This window comes from Pagrus major, chromosome 23 (genome assembly GCF_040436345.1).
Source record: "Pagrus major chromosome 23, Pma_NU_1.0".
In the NCBI taxonomy this organism is placed as follows: Eukaryota; Metazoa; Chordata; class Actinopteri; order Spariformes; family Sparidae; genus Pagrus; species Pagrus major.
In genome coordinates, this window is record NC_133237.1 from 25,458,018 (window position 1) to 25,473,614 (window position 15,597).

A 15,597-nucleotide genomic window follows, 5' to 3' on the forward strand; every position below is an offset into this window, starting at 1 on the left:
AAGTAAACAGCACAGGCTTCAATAGACAGGGACTGATTAACTAATGAAACACAGGTGAGGAGGAAAAAAAGGAGGAAGTGAAAAGAAAAACATGACACATGAGGAGAGACCTTCAAAATAATACAGGAAGCAGAAACAACTAAAACTCCCGCTATCCAACTTTCTGTATCCACCTGCTGCTGTGACATCAATATCAGGAACTGGTGCATTGAGATAAACAGCTGGTGGCGCTAATTATCCAATCAGGTGCCATTAAAGTATTTCAGAAGAAGAAGCTCCAGTCAAATCTCTTTTTACAACCTGGCAACCCAAAACTTGTTTTCATTCAGAGGTGGTAGATACGACTCTGGTAAAAGTAGAAGTACTGATTCAACTTCTTTACTCCAGTAAAAGTAATAGAGTACAGGCTCTGAAATGTACTCAAGAATCAAAGTAAAAAAGTCTCCGTCTGAAGGACATTTTCCGTCTCAGTCGAGTGTAAAAACATTTCCACAGTTAGAAATGTTTAAATCCTACACGTTGTGGCTTTTAATTATAAAGTGGTGCAGCGTGAGTTGCTTGTATTGTTGTAGTGGATGTATGTTGACTTCATATCAATAAAATCTAATAAAAAAAAATCCTGCTTGTTGTTTTATTGTCTTAATCTAGCAGCTATATCGAGGAGGCGCAGATGTTTACCTGTGCAGTGAGTGAAACATGATCAAACGAACAGAAGACAAATTCACTTTATTTTAAATCTTACAAACATTTATTACTGTTTAAACACTAAAAACAACAGCAAACAACAACAAAAAGTACATGAAATGTGAAAACTGGTGACCTGGATTTGGAAAATGATCGACCAGAACAACAAAAAGCTCTTTTGGTGATATTAAAAATAAATACAACGACAAGATAAACATATAACCCTCCTGTTCCTTAAACTCTCTGTGTCCTCCGCTGGAATATTGTTTAGTAATTTTTAATGTTTTGCATCATGTGAGCTGAATTAATGAAGGTTTTAAAACCAACAACGTCTTTATTATGGAGCCTTAAGACCAGAAAATAAAGTAGATTTATCAGCGCTTCTTTTATTGTGTTTTAATATTAAACAGTTCACTGTAACAAACTGCGATAACATTAAATCTGAGTCATTAAGTGGCTGCTGGCTGCTTCCGGTAGTTTCCTGACTGTATTAAACATAATGACTAGATAATATATAACTTGTACACAACAGCAAGAAGCAAAGTTGTTGTTTTTATTTTTATTAATGCTCCGATTAAATCCACATTATTATGTTACCATTAATCTCATTTCATTATCTGGAGACACATAAAAGTGTTTAATGCGTCTTCGATAATTATTTGGAATAATAAACTGAAATGAGCAAAATTAACCAAACATGGCAAATTTTTAATGTCATCTCCATCATTACTGGATTAATTATGTGATTAAATATAAATGAATGGCAATGTTCACTAATGTACGGAAGCCCTGAGAGGCCAGTCGCACTCAAACTGTTAAGTTATAAACTCTTTCATGCACATTTTCTCCGACAGACGTGAAGTCCAGCGTTCAGCTACTCTCCTTGTCCTTCTTGTACCTGAAAAACAAACACATTTATATAAAAACACTGTTTATTAAGACGTAACTTAATAAAAATGGTTAATTTCTAACATTAGCTTTGATCATAGACGACACAAACATGATAATCATTCACTGAAAATGTGATTTTTTTCCCCACAAAGTTGAGACTTTTGCATATTTATGGAATGAAAACTCTGGATTTGATGAGAGAAAATAAGTGGAAGTAATAAATATGTAGTTTCTCATTATTTATTTACCGTACATACAAAATGAAAGCCGCTCGGTACCTTCGTCCCTATCTCTCGGCTCTTGGCTCTCATCTTGTTGGCCAGAGATTCGGCCACGTCAGCTCTCTCCTCGGCCTCCTCCAGGTCGTGTTGAGCCTTCCTGAATCGGGCCATGTGCACGTTACACTGCTCCTCCTGCAGATGAAGCATTAATCACGATGAACATATCGGCGATCCGACACATCAACTGGATCACTGAACTGATTTTCTGCTGATTGTGATTCACTCACAGCTTCTTCAGCCTGTCGCTTGTACGCTTTCATCTTGTTCTGCAGCTTGTCGACCAAATCCTGCAGCCGCACGTTGTTTTTCTTGTCCTCCTCAGTCTGTGAAGACGTAAAAGACAAACTTCAGTCAGTCGAGTTAAACGCTGGATTCTGTCTTTAACCTTTAATTTACACTGACATGATTAACTAAATCAAAGAAGATGTAACTTCACCTGATAGGTGAGCTCTTTGACTTTCCTCTCGTATTTCCGGACTCCTTTGATGGCCTCTGTGGAGCGTTTCTGCTCCGCGTCCAGCTCGTTTTCCAGCTCACGGACCTGAAAGAGGACAATCCAGGACAGTTTCTATGATTTTAAACATCTGCAGGATGTTTGTTGAACTGTTTATGTCAGGAGAAATTACTTCAGTCATCTCTTTTATAGACAGCTTACTGTAAATAACCCTATTAATTATTCATAGTCGACATAAAAGTTGATGAGAAACTTATTTTTCTTTGTTTTTTTACCTTCTTTCAGGAAAAGTTTATGATCTTTGGGACATATCTGAACAAAGTTGTGCAGTCGCAACCAAATTTAAATAATTTTAAGTCACCCTGAACAAAATTAAATGAATAAATGTATTTAAATGTGATGAATCTGTCTGACCTGGATATTCCTCGAAAGGATCCATATATTCTCCATCATTATTTTCTATTTTATTGCAGATTATAAAGGACTAAAGCTGCCAAAACCAAACATAAATAAAGAACAGTTTACGTACTCTGGCCTCCAGTTTCTGAAGCTGTTTCTTTCCGCCCTTCATGGCCAAGTTTTCGGCCTCGTCCAGTCGGTGCTGCAGGTCTTTCACCGTCACCTCCAGGTTCTTCTTCATCCTCTCCAGGTGAGCGCTGGTGTCCTGCTCCTTCCTCAGCTCCTCGGCCATCATGGCGGCCTAGACGTGTCACCACAGGAGATTATTAATTATTTAAATATCTTTAAGTCTGTGTGAACTGAAATAAGATCCCCGTGAGAGCGTCTTACATCAGTGATGGCTTTCTTGGCCTTCTCCTCTGCGTTCCTGGCCTCTTGAACAGCTTCCTCGATCTCGGCGTGAAACTGAGTCACATCCGTCTCCAGCTTCTTCTTCGTGTTCAGCAGACTGGTGTTCTGCAAAAAGACAAGAGAGATGAGACTCCTGCAAAATCTAAAGGGGTTGTGTTCGATCTGTTTAAACTGGGCTGACGACCCACCTGAGAGTGCAGAAGTCCGGCCCGCTCGCTGACATCAACCAGCTCCTGCTCGGCCATTTTGCGGCTCCGCTCCGTCTGATCCACGACCACTCGGAGCTCCTCGATCTCCGCCTGCATCAGAGTCGTCCTGCGCTCCATCATGGTCACCTGCTCCTTCATGTCATCCTGTCCTCTCACAGAGTCGTCCAGGTGGATCTGAGCGTCCTGGAAATACATTCATCGACTGTTAAGATGATCGGGATTTGATGTGTTCTGCCTTTCTAGGAGGAATGGTTTGACTTTCATCTTTTCCTGTGTAACATGTCATTTCTTCTGTACCTTGAGTTGTCCCTGGATGTTCCTCAGCTGTTTCTGGGCCTCGGCCGCCTGCCGGTTGGCGTGGCTCAGCTGGATCTCCATCTCGTTCAGGTCTCCCTCCATCTTCTTCTTCACTCTCAGGGCGTCGTTCCTGCTGCGCACCTCGGCGTCCAGAGTGGCCTGCATGGACTCCATCACTCTCTGGTTGTTCCTCCTCAGCTGGTCGATCTCTTCGTCTTTCTCCGCCACTTTTCTGTCGACCTCGGCCTTTATCTGGTTCATCTCCATCTGCACACGCAGGATCTTCGACTCCTCCTGCTCCAGGGAGGCCTGAAAAACATTTTTTGGTTACTTACACTGTTCTTTAACTTTTATTTCTCGGCTGTGTTTGTCATCGGTCGTACCTCGGCTTCTTCCAGCGACGTCTGCATGTCACATTTTTCCGTCTCCACGTGCTTCTTGAACTTCTCCAGCTCGTGAATCGTCTTCCCGCTCTCCCCGAGTTGTTCTGTCAGGTCTGAGATCTCCTCTGGAGACGACACACAGGTTTTTTTATTTTATTTATTTTATTTTCTCCCCAGCTGTTTGTTTCTCACAGTAACATTTCACTCACGCTGCAGGTTTTTATTCTCCCTCTTCATCGTCTCCAGGTGATCCAGGGCTTCTTCGTACGAGTTCTTCAGTTTGAAAAGCTCCGTGCTCAGAGACCGAGATTCCTTCTGAGCGCTTTCCAGCTCCGCCTGAGACTCCTCGTACTTCTGCTTCCACTCGGCCAGAATCTGAATCCAGTGAAACACGAGCCGTGAATAATTCAGGATGTGATATAAAGAAACTGATGTCGTGTTCAGCGTGATGAATCACCTTGTCGAAGTTCCTCTGCTTCTTGTCGAGGGTGGCGGCCAAGCTGTTGGACCGCTCCACGTCCACCATGAGGTCCTCCATCTCGTTCTGGAGTCGCTGCTTGGTTTTCTCCAGCGAGGCGCACTTTGAGTTCACAGCTTCGATTTGTTCTTCGGCCTCTTGGAGACGCTGAGCGAGCTTTTTCCTGTCGCAAACAGAGAAATATTTAAAGGGAAAGTCCACCAATTTTCCACATTAAAGTGTGTTTAAAGGTCCAGTGTGTAGAAACATGGCTGACTCTGTGCAACAGGCTCACTCTAAGGTAACAATAACACACTGATTACATAATTATGAGTATTATATTCTTAATCTGCCTTTAAATCCTTCACACTGGAGCTTTAATCAGAGTAAAGGGATATAAAACGTTTCATTACTTGGCCTCCTCCAGCTCCTCGGTGCGTTGGATGGCATCAGTCTCATATTTGTTCCTCCACAGAGCCACCTCCGTGTTGGCTTTGGACAAACTGCGCTGCAGCTCAGCTTTGGCCTCCTGCTCCTCCTCAAACTGCTCCCGGATCAGATCGCAGTCGTGACGGGCCGACTGTAAACTGTGAGCCAAGGCGTTCTTAGCCTGTGGAGAAAAGACACGGATGAGGAGCTTCATGAGGAAAAAAGCAAAGTAATCTAGAAAAAGTGACTCTTTGCAAACATGTGTCGACCTTTGTTTCCTCCTCGATGAGTCGTTTTAACTCATCGATCTGCGTCGTGTAGCCTTGTTTTCCTCTCGTCAGCTGGGAGATGAGACTTTCTCTCTCTTCCATTTGTCGGGAAAATTCAGCTACAAAGAGCCAAACAAGAAGAAATATATCAGCTACTGTAACTGTCGAAATATAAGATATTTATTATTTATCCATCTAGATCTGTCTGCCTTCTCTTGAATGTAAAGGATCTAGATGGTGCTCAGCTCAACAACAACGTCTCTTTCCAGAGATCATGACCTGGTTACTCAAGACTGGAAGGATGTAAACATTAATGGCGTCCATGAGTCGATGCACGCTTCATTCTGTGCGATGACACAGAAAGGAAATAGTTCCTACTCGAGCTGGGACGATATGCTTATCTCCCGATTCAATATGTATTGCGACTTTTAACGATTTTTATTTGCTTCTTTAACGATAGACCAAAGGAAAAGATGACTCTCATGTCAGTCGGTCTGAGTCTAATCTCAGCAGCATCATTGGAGTTTGAGTTTTGACCCTTTGAGGCTGCTGTAGCTGCTCAGTGCAGTGGAGAGTTGAAGCTACAGAGCAGCCAACTGATTTAACGATACAGTCAGCAGTTATTCGTTTCTTCTCTACAGAGCACATCAAATATCTTTATGCCTGCAAGTATGACGTCAGATAATCTAGTAGTAATCTATGAGCCCATTGATGGTAATTCCCGTGAAGTATTAACAGACTAAGCACCAGTGATATTAATTGATTCAGGATTCAAAGAATCAATTGAGGAATCATTAAAAAGAAAGACCGTACTAAAGGAAATTGTTTTTTTTTCGAACCACAGCACGGTCTGTGGACTCTTGAGTTACCGGGTCATGATTTCTGGAAGGAGACGCTGTTGTTGAGTTTTTCAAAATTACTTTTTTTGTGTGTCCCTCACACACAACAAGCCGAGCACCACCTTCTTCCATTACAATCAGGAGAAGGTACGATATCTTTAAAACTCTACCAACACCAGCGCAATCTAGGCTGATAAACACAGGAATAAAAAGGATAAAAAGCAGGAACATAAGTTACCGTTCTCAGTTTGAAAACGAGCCCTCTGATTGTTGAGATCGGTGATCTGTCGCGTGTTTTCATCGTTCTTCGTCTTCAGCTCTAAAAGCTGATCTTCGAGTGAACGACACGTCTTCTCCAGGTTCACCTGAAAGAGCGTCAACACAAAGAGTTAAAAAAGTTTCTTAAAGCTAATCTGAGACTCCAGATTTAAAAAATCTCACCTTGGCTTTTGCCACCGTCTCCATGTTGATGGCCAAGTCATCGATCTCCATCTTCAGCTCGCTCTTCTCCTTCTCCAGCTTCTGCTTGATCCTCTGCAGGTTGTCGATCTGCTCTCCCAGCTCGGCCATGCTGTCCGCCTGCTTCTTGCGCAGCGCGGCGGCCGTGGCCTCGTGGTGCAGCGTGGACTCCTCCAGGTCGCGCCGCAGCTTGAGGAACTCGGCCTCGCGCTTCTTGTTCATCTCGATCTGAGCGGCGGTGGCTCCTCCGGCCTCCTCCAGACGCTCGCTGATCTCCTCGATCTCCCTGGAGAGGTCGGAGCGCTGCTTCTCGATCTTGGCTCGGACGGCTCGCTCGGCCTCGACTTCCTCCTCCAGCTCTTCAATACGAGCCTGAACACAAACACACCATCGTGAGGGGACGGTCGGTTGTTATCCTTCTGATTAATTAAAGACTTTAATGTGTTTTTTATTACGTGGAGCTCCTTCATCTTCTTTTGAAGCTGGTTATTAATCATTTGCTCGTCTGCAATTTTGCTGGACAGCTGGTTGTTTTCAAATTCCTTCCTGCGGAGACAAGAAGATACACGAGTCAGTTTGACTCCAGATTTATTTCCTCAGTCGTGCTCATCATAATCAGTGCACAAGCTCACTTCTTAAACCTCTCCTCAGATTGCTGCTTGTCGTTCTCCAGGTCCATCAGGGACTCTTGGGTGAGTTTCAGATCCCCCTCGAGCTTCCTCTTCGCTCGCTCCAGGTCCATGCGGATCTTCTTTTCTTGCTCCAGCGAACCCTCGAGCTTGACGGCAAATTACGACAAAGTTAATTAAGATGTCGAGCAGCGCCGGTGTTACAGTTTAATTACTGTCTACAGTCACTCACATCATCCACTTGCTGTTCCAGCTTGGACTTGGCTTTGGTCAGAGCGTTGACTTTGTCCTCCTCAGCCTGGAGATCGTCCAGTCCCTGCTGATGAGCCTCCTGAAGAGCTCGCTTCTCTTTGGTCAGTTTGCCGATGTTTTCGTCCTGACCGGCCAGCTCCTCCATCAGGTTTTTAACCTGCGGTACAGATACAAACATGAACAAAAACATAACGGTCTAACATTATTGTGTTCACATGACATGTTTATGAGCTGACTTTCATGTTGGTGGTGGCGTGATTTAATCATTTGTAAGCGTCAAACTACTGTATATTTTTACAGAGAGACCGCAGACTTTTTAACATTTATGAGTGTGAAACCACAAGATATTTTTAATGAGACATCGGGACATTATTGAGCTGTTTGTGGCAAAGAAAATGGATATTTTTGACGAGATGTCGGGAACGTTTGCAACCGAAAACGTGGCAAAGAGAAGTTGGCACTTTTCCAGTTGTGTTTGTGGTGATTGACAAAGGTATTTTAGGGCAAAAGATAATGTTTTTCTAAAACTCTGACCAGGGGATTTTTGTGCCTAATCATTATGTAAAAATACATGAAAAGGCTCCTTCTAAGGCATCGAAAACACAGCAATCCTTGGTTTCAGATGATAAAACACGAATGATTGTGTTTAACACTGTTTCTGCTGATAGATCTCCTTTCATCCTTTAAGTAGCACATCTGGAGTTACCTTGGCTATCACAAACCTTGTTCTCCGTGGCGTGTTTCTCCTTCTCCACTTTAGCCAGCGTTATCTCCAGGTCATCGATGTCTTTCTTCAGCTCGGAGCATTCGTCCTCGAGCTTCCGCTTCTTGGCGGTCAGCTCGGCGGTCACTTCCTCCTCGTCCTCCAGCCTCTCGGTCACCTCTTTGAGTTTGGCCTCCAGCTGGATTTTGCTCTTGATCAAGCCTTCACATCTCTCCTCTGCGTCGCAAAGATTTTCTGAGTCCTGTGAAGATCCCACAGAGAGAACAAACGCTGATGTTTGATCTTTTTGCAGAGTAATTTGTGATAATTAGATTTTATTTGCTGTGATACTCACAGCTTGTACTTGCAGGAGGAGATTATTCTTCTCCTGTAGAAGAGAAACCATCTTCTCTTCAAGCTCCTTCCTCTTGGAGTCTGACTTCACCAGATCCTCCTTACATTTGACGAAGTCCTCCTTCATGGTCGCCATCTCCTTCTCCGTCTCCGCGCTCTTCAGAAGTGGCTTTATTTTGAAGAACAGCTTCATCCACGGCCAGTGTTTCACATTCATGAACGAGCGCAAGTTGTACTGCAGGATCCAGACGCAATCTCTGCAACATACACAACGACGGCGTTTAGTTTGTAACGTATTGGTTCAGTTTCTGTCCCTGTAGAGGAGCATTTCTGGTGCTGATCTTACTTTTGTGCGATTAAGTTGGAGATCTCTTTCCTCATGAGATAGCCACGACACAGCGCTTGAGTCTGAGTCACCAGAGAAACCAGTTTTTCATCTCGCAGCTCCTCCAGAGTGCCGAGCAAGCCAGCTTTGAAGAAGACCTGCGACGATACAGTGCATCAAAGCTGCATCCAGTTAAAGGTTTCAGAATTTAAAGGATGAGTTCACAGTTTACAAAACATTTCTGGAGCTTCACAGCAGAACAGCGTTGCAGCGTTCTCCTAAACAACTGAAGCAGCTGGAGACTTGTTTTAAAACGTTAAAAAACAACCAGAAAAGCAAAAGAAATGCTCTAAAACTCCATTAAAACTTTGCCGAATTAGCTGTTAGCACTTCCTGTTTGCAGTGTACTCATGTATGCACAGACAACTATCCCTGGATTACTTTGACACTGAGAAAACTTAAAAACATGATGTTTCTAAGGCAAGTTCTGCACATGTAAGCAGCGTCTTTTTTGAGGATTTCTAAGTGGATTTATGGAGTCATCATCTCCTAATCATCATTTTGCTGTGAAGATCAGAAATGTTTTGTTGACTATGAAACTTCACCTGATTCTCCATCAGCATGAAGGTGAGGTAGATAATGACTGAAATTTCATTGTTGGGTGAACTCATCCTTTAACCCTATGAGGCAGCTGAACACAAACCTTTGTCGAGCCAAATCTGTACTGTGTGTGGTCGAGGTCGATCGAGCCAAGAAGCTTCTCAGAAGCTTTCTTTCCATCGATGAACTGTCCCTCGGGGATGGCGCTGGCGTTCAGGATTTTGTATCTGTTGAAATAAAGATAAAGGCAGATTATCTCAAACTGAAGGATGAGTTTTCTTTATGTAGGTATCTCAGGTATGAATCAGAGCTGACCTCTGCTTGAAGTCAGCGTACAGGATCCTGCTGGGGAATCCCTTCCTGCAGATCCTGATGCCCTCCAGCACGCCGTTACAGCGCAGCTGGTGGATGACCAGGTGGTTGTCCATGATCCCTACAGAGACGTCAACATCAACATCATGTTTTTCATCTTCAAGAGCCTCTGTATGTCAAGATGTCAGGTTTTTCTTGTACCTGGTGTTTTAACCTCATTTGGAATCAGACAGCGCACAAAGTGAGGATGGGTGCTCCTCAGGTTGGTCATTAGTTTTCCCAGATTTTCCTGCAGGAGATCAGCTGTCAGTATTTTTCTCTGAGAATATCAAACACTGAGAAGAAGAGTTTTCAGTCCTCCAAGGCAGCTAAATACAAATCCTCCTTTAAAGTCCCTTTGAATTCACAACTGATCTCTAAATGTTTTTATCACACATGTTTTGCTTTGTATCTCATCTTAACGCCAGTATCAGGCCCAATAACAGCAAAAAATGTGTTTTAGGGTTGGTTTTCTCCGTTAGCCGTGCAGCAAAGTAACTCAGCCCCGAGCTGCAAGGAGCCAAACATCAGCAAGAATAATTAAAGTTATTATCACTTCTGTACCCTGAAAACTGCCGACACCGTCTGAAACGAGCCGCCCTTCTTCTTCGCTCCTTTCTTTCCAGCTTTTCCACCTCCAGCATCTCCGCCCGATTCTGCAGAACAGAAACAGAACGTTATTCAACATTTGTATGAAGTCGGGTAAAGACAACCCCCGGTCTCCGTATCTTCTCTCTTAATTATTTCAATATTTTACCTGCTTCAGTTCCAGAAAATGAAGCATACAAGAAGGACAACAGCTTCATGGATGACTTCTGGTAAAGCTGCACCACAGACTCGTTCAGAGGGTCTTTGTTCTTCTCCAGCCAGCCGGTGAGGTTGTAGTCCACAGTGCCGGCGTAGTGCACCAGCGAGAAGTGAGCCTCGGGTTTGCCTTTGACCACCTTCGGCTTCTGGAAAGCATTATTCTTCCCGAGATGCTGGTCGTACAGTTTGTTCTTGAAGGACGTGTCTGAGGCCTTGGGGAACATACACTCCTCTTCAAGGATGGAGAAGATGCCCATCGGCTGTTGAGTGAATCACAGGCGTACATTATATATATAAGGTCGCTAAAATGAGTTCAAACACTGATGTTCAGATGAATCCTACCTTTTCAATGAGCTCAATGCAGGCGGCCAAATCCATCCCGAAGTCGATGAACTCCCAGTCGATCCCCTCCTTCTTGTACTCCTCTTGCTCCAACACGAACATGTGGTGGTTGAAAAACTGTTGCAGCTTCTCGTTGGTGAAGTTGATGCAGAGTTGCTCCATGCTGTTGTACTGTGACGAGAACGAACCGTTAACTTATCACAACACGAAGAAACCGAACTGAAAACGAGCTTCGAGTCCAAACTCACGTCGAATATCTCAAACCCAGCGATGTCCAGCACCCCGATGAAGAACTGCCGCGGCTGCTTGGTGTCGAGCATCTCGTTGATCCTGATGACCATCCACAGGAACATCTTCTCGTACACGGACTTGGCCAGAGCGCTGACGGCATTAGTGACCTGATCGGGGGATTTAAAAGAAACATGAGTCAGTAACACAAAAACAGACATTTTAATGCAAACAGCAGCCACACTCTTTGACATCGGAGTACCTGAGGGACCGTCTGGCCTTTGGTGACGTATTCATTCCCCACTTTGACTCTGGGGTAACAGAGGCCTTTCAACAGGTCGGCAGAGTTCAGACACATGAGGAAGGCCACTTTGTCTGCCACTGAGAGATAAACATGACATTTTTATTTTAACATCATCTGCTGCGTGTTGTAAACGAACACTCAAAGACTGATTGAGGAGGAGTCTCACCCTCGGTGCCGTCGGGCTCCGCCTGCTCCTCACGCTGCTTCTGCTTGAACTTCATGTTCCCGTAATGCAACACGGCTCCGGTCAGCTTGTAGATGGACATTTTCTCCTCGTTGGTGAAGCCCAAGATGTCGGTGGCCATCTGCGGTATTAAATTCAGCGTTAGCAGGCGACAGTAACTTGGTGAGTATTCAACGGGAGGTGAGAGACGGTTAAACTCACATCTGTGGCCAACAGCTCCTCTTTGTCGTCGATGCTGGCCACAGAGATCTGCCCCTGACTGATCATGGGGAAGTCGTACGGGTTTGTTGTTATCAGAAGCATTTCTGAGAGAAGAGAGAAACATAAAGTGTTACACATTTCCTCAGTTTATTCTTTATAATCTGTGAGATGTAATGTCCTCGCCGTACCTATCAGCTCTGACTTGTGTCCGGTCATTATCTGATAGAAGATGTGGTAGCTCCTCTCTTCAGACAGCTGGAACGTCACTCTGGACTTCTCCAGCAGATCTGCAGTGAATTAAACATAAATTAACGATGTGATTAAAAGATGCAGTCAGTAACATAATCCAAGTATCATAATATTAAAGTAATGTAACCTGATTACTTTCCATTACTTTTTTCTGTAACTTTACCGGAAGACTATTTATCTATTCTGTTACTCCCCAAAAGATGTCCATAACATGTTTTCTTTCAGACTAATCTAAAAGAAATGTCCAAAATACACATTTAGGTTTTTATTTCAGTTCAGATTTTAACATTTAAACTAATAGACATCACCATGAGTGATATTTATTAATCAAAATTTTAACCCTATTCACCATTTTTTGTCCAAAAATGTATAAAATCTTACAAAATAATATCTTTAAAGGATGTTTTCTAAAAATTAATCAGAAATTTCCACTTCAAATGTGCAAATTAATAATAATAATAATAAAAATAAACTTTCAGAAAACTTTTTTTGTAAAACAAAATATAATCGTCTTATTTTTTTAATCGAGTATACGTCTAAAAAGGATCAACAAATAATCACATTCTGTTTTAGTTATAATTTACACAGCGTCACAGAAATCAAGTTTGTATAATGAACATTAATAATTTGTAAAAAAAAAACAAAACTTACAGGTTTCAATGTCGGCAGAAGCCAGTTTTCCTGTGGTTCCAAAGTGAATTCTGATGAATTTACCCTAAAAAAAACAAAAAAAACCCCATAAAATCCAATTAAACTGAGCAAACTGCAGAAGAAAACATCAAAGTGTTGTAATATAATAAGCAACTCTCACTCAAAGAGCTCATACTTACAAATCTTGAGGAGTTGTCATTCCTCACAGTCTTGGCGTTCCCAAACGCCTCCAGCAGAGGGTTCGCTGAAATGATTTGATCTTCCAGAGTCCCCTGGAAAAAATACACAGCCAGCCTCGTCAGAGTCGCACATCTTCCCCTCATCTCACAGCTCGTATCTCGTCGAGGGATTACCTGAATTTTGCCAGACGAGTGCTCCTTCTTGTCGCCACCAGCAACTGCGATTGTCGCAAAGTACTGGATGACGCGCTTGGTGTTGACGGTCTTTCCTGCACCGGATTCTCCACTGAGAACAACACAATAAACAGACTGTCTGTACACTTTCCTGTTGAATCACTATATGACATGTTTTCACTAAAACACAACATGACTCACGTGATCAGGACGGACTGGTTCTCACGATCTGCAGCGGACAAAACAACACAAACAAGCTTCAGGGTCGACATCTTTTCTAAATGAAGTTCAAGGCTCTGTAACTCTTTGCTCTTTTCTTACCTGTGAGCATATTTTGATATGCATTATCAGACACGGAGAAAATATGTGGCGGGGCCTCCATGCGCTTCTTGCCCCTGTAGGCCGCCACCACCTGCGGGTCGTACACCGGCAGCCACTTGTAGGGGTTCACCGTGGCACAGAAGAGCCCGGAGTAGGTCTGCAGAGGAGAAGGTACAGTGTGAGGATCACTCAGACACATTAAAGAGATGAAAACCTCTCATCACTCACATAAATCATCCAGGCTGCGTAACGATCTTTGAGGTTAAACAGCACGGACGGCTCGTTGAGGTGGGTCATCATGGCCATGTCCTCAATCTTGTCGTACTTCGGGGGATTCATGGGATGACAGTCTTCTTCTTTGACTGTCACAGTCTGGACGAATAACATGAGAGGTGGAGAGAAGATGAAAATATGTTGATACATTTTGAATCTTTGCATGCTGGATTAAACATTTATTTTCACTTCAGAAGTAATTTGATTGGCTGTATCCTGTCTGTGGAGGATGGTTGATGTGTAACTAGGGCGTGGCCTATATAACATATCAGCACCTGTGTCTAATGCTGCAATCCATTACAAGTTGGAAGTCAATATTTCCGAGTCGGTGTCCCTGAATTACAATCTAAATGCATCCCAGACTCCCAGAGCACCTGCTCCTGAAAACATGGACGCCTGCAGCTCCTCGAACCGTCGTCAAATTACAGAGAAAAATGCATATAGAGCCACTTTCTAGTCTACGTCCAGTGGTCAGCAGCACCTCATTACAGCCCTTGATGTGCGTTACCTTTCTATGATTGGAGAAAATAGGGCATTCGGGCTGCAGAACTAAAAGAAATCTGCAACAGGAAAAGAAAAATAGCACATTAACCTGTTCCTATTCCTGGAAATGTATGTAGAATTATCCTAAAACGCCTATGTTGCTTGCTGTTGAACCATTTGGAGTACAGGTTTGGTTTTGGGCTCCTGTAAAAGGTCATAAGCTGATTTTTTTGCCCCCCAAGCTGTCAGAAGCTCTGGAAGTGTTTTGCATTAATCTATAGGAGTTTGAACACACTGAATTATTTATTTATAAGCGTGTAACTGCCCCTATTAGCCAGAAAACACAATGGCTCCACAGCATATAGTCTTTAATGGTCCAAGCTCAAATTTAATAACAATATCACTGAAAATGAACACTCAACGCATGTTTTTCTGAGGGAATATCCAGGCGCCTCGTAAAAAAAATGCCATTTTGTCACCTTAAAATACCCCTGCATGAGACGAGCAGGGGCAAAAACTCACTATAGTTCTTTATTTCCTTATTTACATGAACTTTGTTCGTGTAAATAATCAAAAACAAATGCTTAGGTGGAAAAAACAGCCTGTACAAAGAGCAAAACTCATAAAACTACATTAGCTTGCATAATTTTTAAGTTTATGGCTTTTTAAACCAGAGAGAATATAAAATGTAAACAAAAACTTGAAAAATGTTGTTTTCTTTAAACAAATAAAGCATCAAACCTGCTGAGATGTGAAGTCATATAACTGTGTTTTGCATGTTTCAGCCCATTTATCACAAATCATACATTCTTTACTGAACACTATCCAGTTTTAAAGCGAGCTGCAGTGTTTTACATTATTGAATGTGGTTTTTCCTCCTCCGCCTCTCGTTCCAGCTCATTTATTTACAATATGATTTTACTGTTCTGAATGATACATTATTGTTGCATGGTAATTCAACAGTAATATAAAGTGTGATAAAACACTGATGTAGGAAACAAAAGTGATCTTTGAGCATCTTTCCAACGTTCAACCTTCACTGATGTATACATCAGTATTTACCTCATCAGCTGCAGTCTTCACGGTGACTTGGCCGCCATCTCTGTTCTGGATTACAGCTTTGATGTACAGCTCCTTGGCGTCAGGAACAAAGCAGGCTGTCCGGGCGTCGAACGGCCGGTTCTGAGCCTCCACCCGCTCCTTCTCAGGTTTGCGGAGAAAGATGGCCGCCGGCCCGTACTGGGCCATCTCGGCATCGCTGCTCATGTTGATACCTGAGGATGAAAAAATAGAAAAAAGGCACATATAAGTCCAATTAATCAAAAAACTAAATAATATATACTTTTGTTTCTTACTTACCGGGTCAACAGTCCCCTGTAGAGTTGAATCAGATATTCTTCAGTGCTGCAGGTCAAACACAGAACCACCAATGTTGACAGGCACCAGAAGGGAAAATGATGGATCTCACTGACGGTCAGTCACTAAGTGAAGCCCAGCAGGAGGTTCAGGCTCCTTTTATCAAGAT

At 43.0% G+C, this 15,597-nt stretch overlaps 1 protein-coding gene across 1 annotated transcript; it reads right to left on the reverse strand.

Annotated features, from left to right (window-relative positions):
- Window positions 1–1,558: 1,558 nt before the first annotated feature.
- On the reverse strand, window positions 1,559–15,338 carry LOC141019991 (myosin-4-like). Its single transcript, XM_073495027.1, has 39 exons — window positions 15,135–15,338; window positions 13,545–13,688; window positions 13,317–13,473; window positions 13,197–13,224; window positions 12,996–13,107; window positions 12,822–12,914; window positions 12,643–12,706; window positions 11,931–12,029; window positions 11,743–11,846; window positions 11,524–11,662; window positions 11,316–11,434; window positions 11,074–11,223; window positions 10,826–10,996; window positions 10,434–10,743; window positions 10,241–10,332; window positions 9,839–9,926; window positions 9,641–9,758; window positions 9,429–9,552; window positions 8,747–8,883; window positions 8,402–8,657; window positions 8,066–8,308; window positions 7,324–7,500; window positions 7,095–7,240; window positions 6,918–7,008; window positions 6,445–6,834; window positions 6,242–6,368; window positions 5,165–5,283; window positions 4,880–5,076; window positions 4,467–4,650; window positions 4,219–4,384; window positions 4,010–4,134; window positions 3,627–3,935; window positions 3,309–3,512; window positions 3,100–3,225; window positions 2,840–3,010; window positions 2,293–2,397; window positions 2,084–2,179; window positions 1,854–1,988; window positions 1,559–1,582 (listed from the first exon to the last, which is right to left on the reverse strand). The coding sequence occupies exons 1-39, from the start codon at window positions 15,336–15,338 to the stop codon at window positions 1,559–1,561; spliced, it is 5,844 nt and encodes a 1,947-aa protein (XP_073351128.1).
- Window positions 15,339–15,597: the final 259 nt, after the last annotated feature.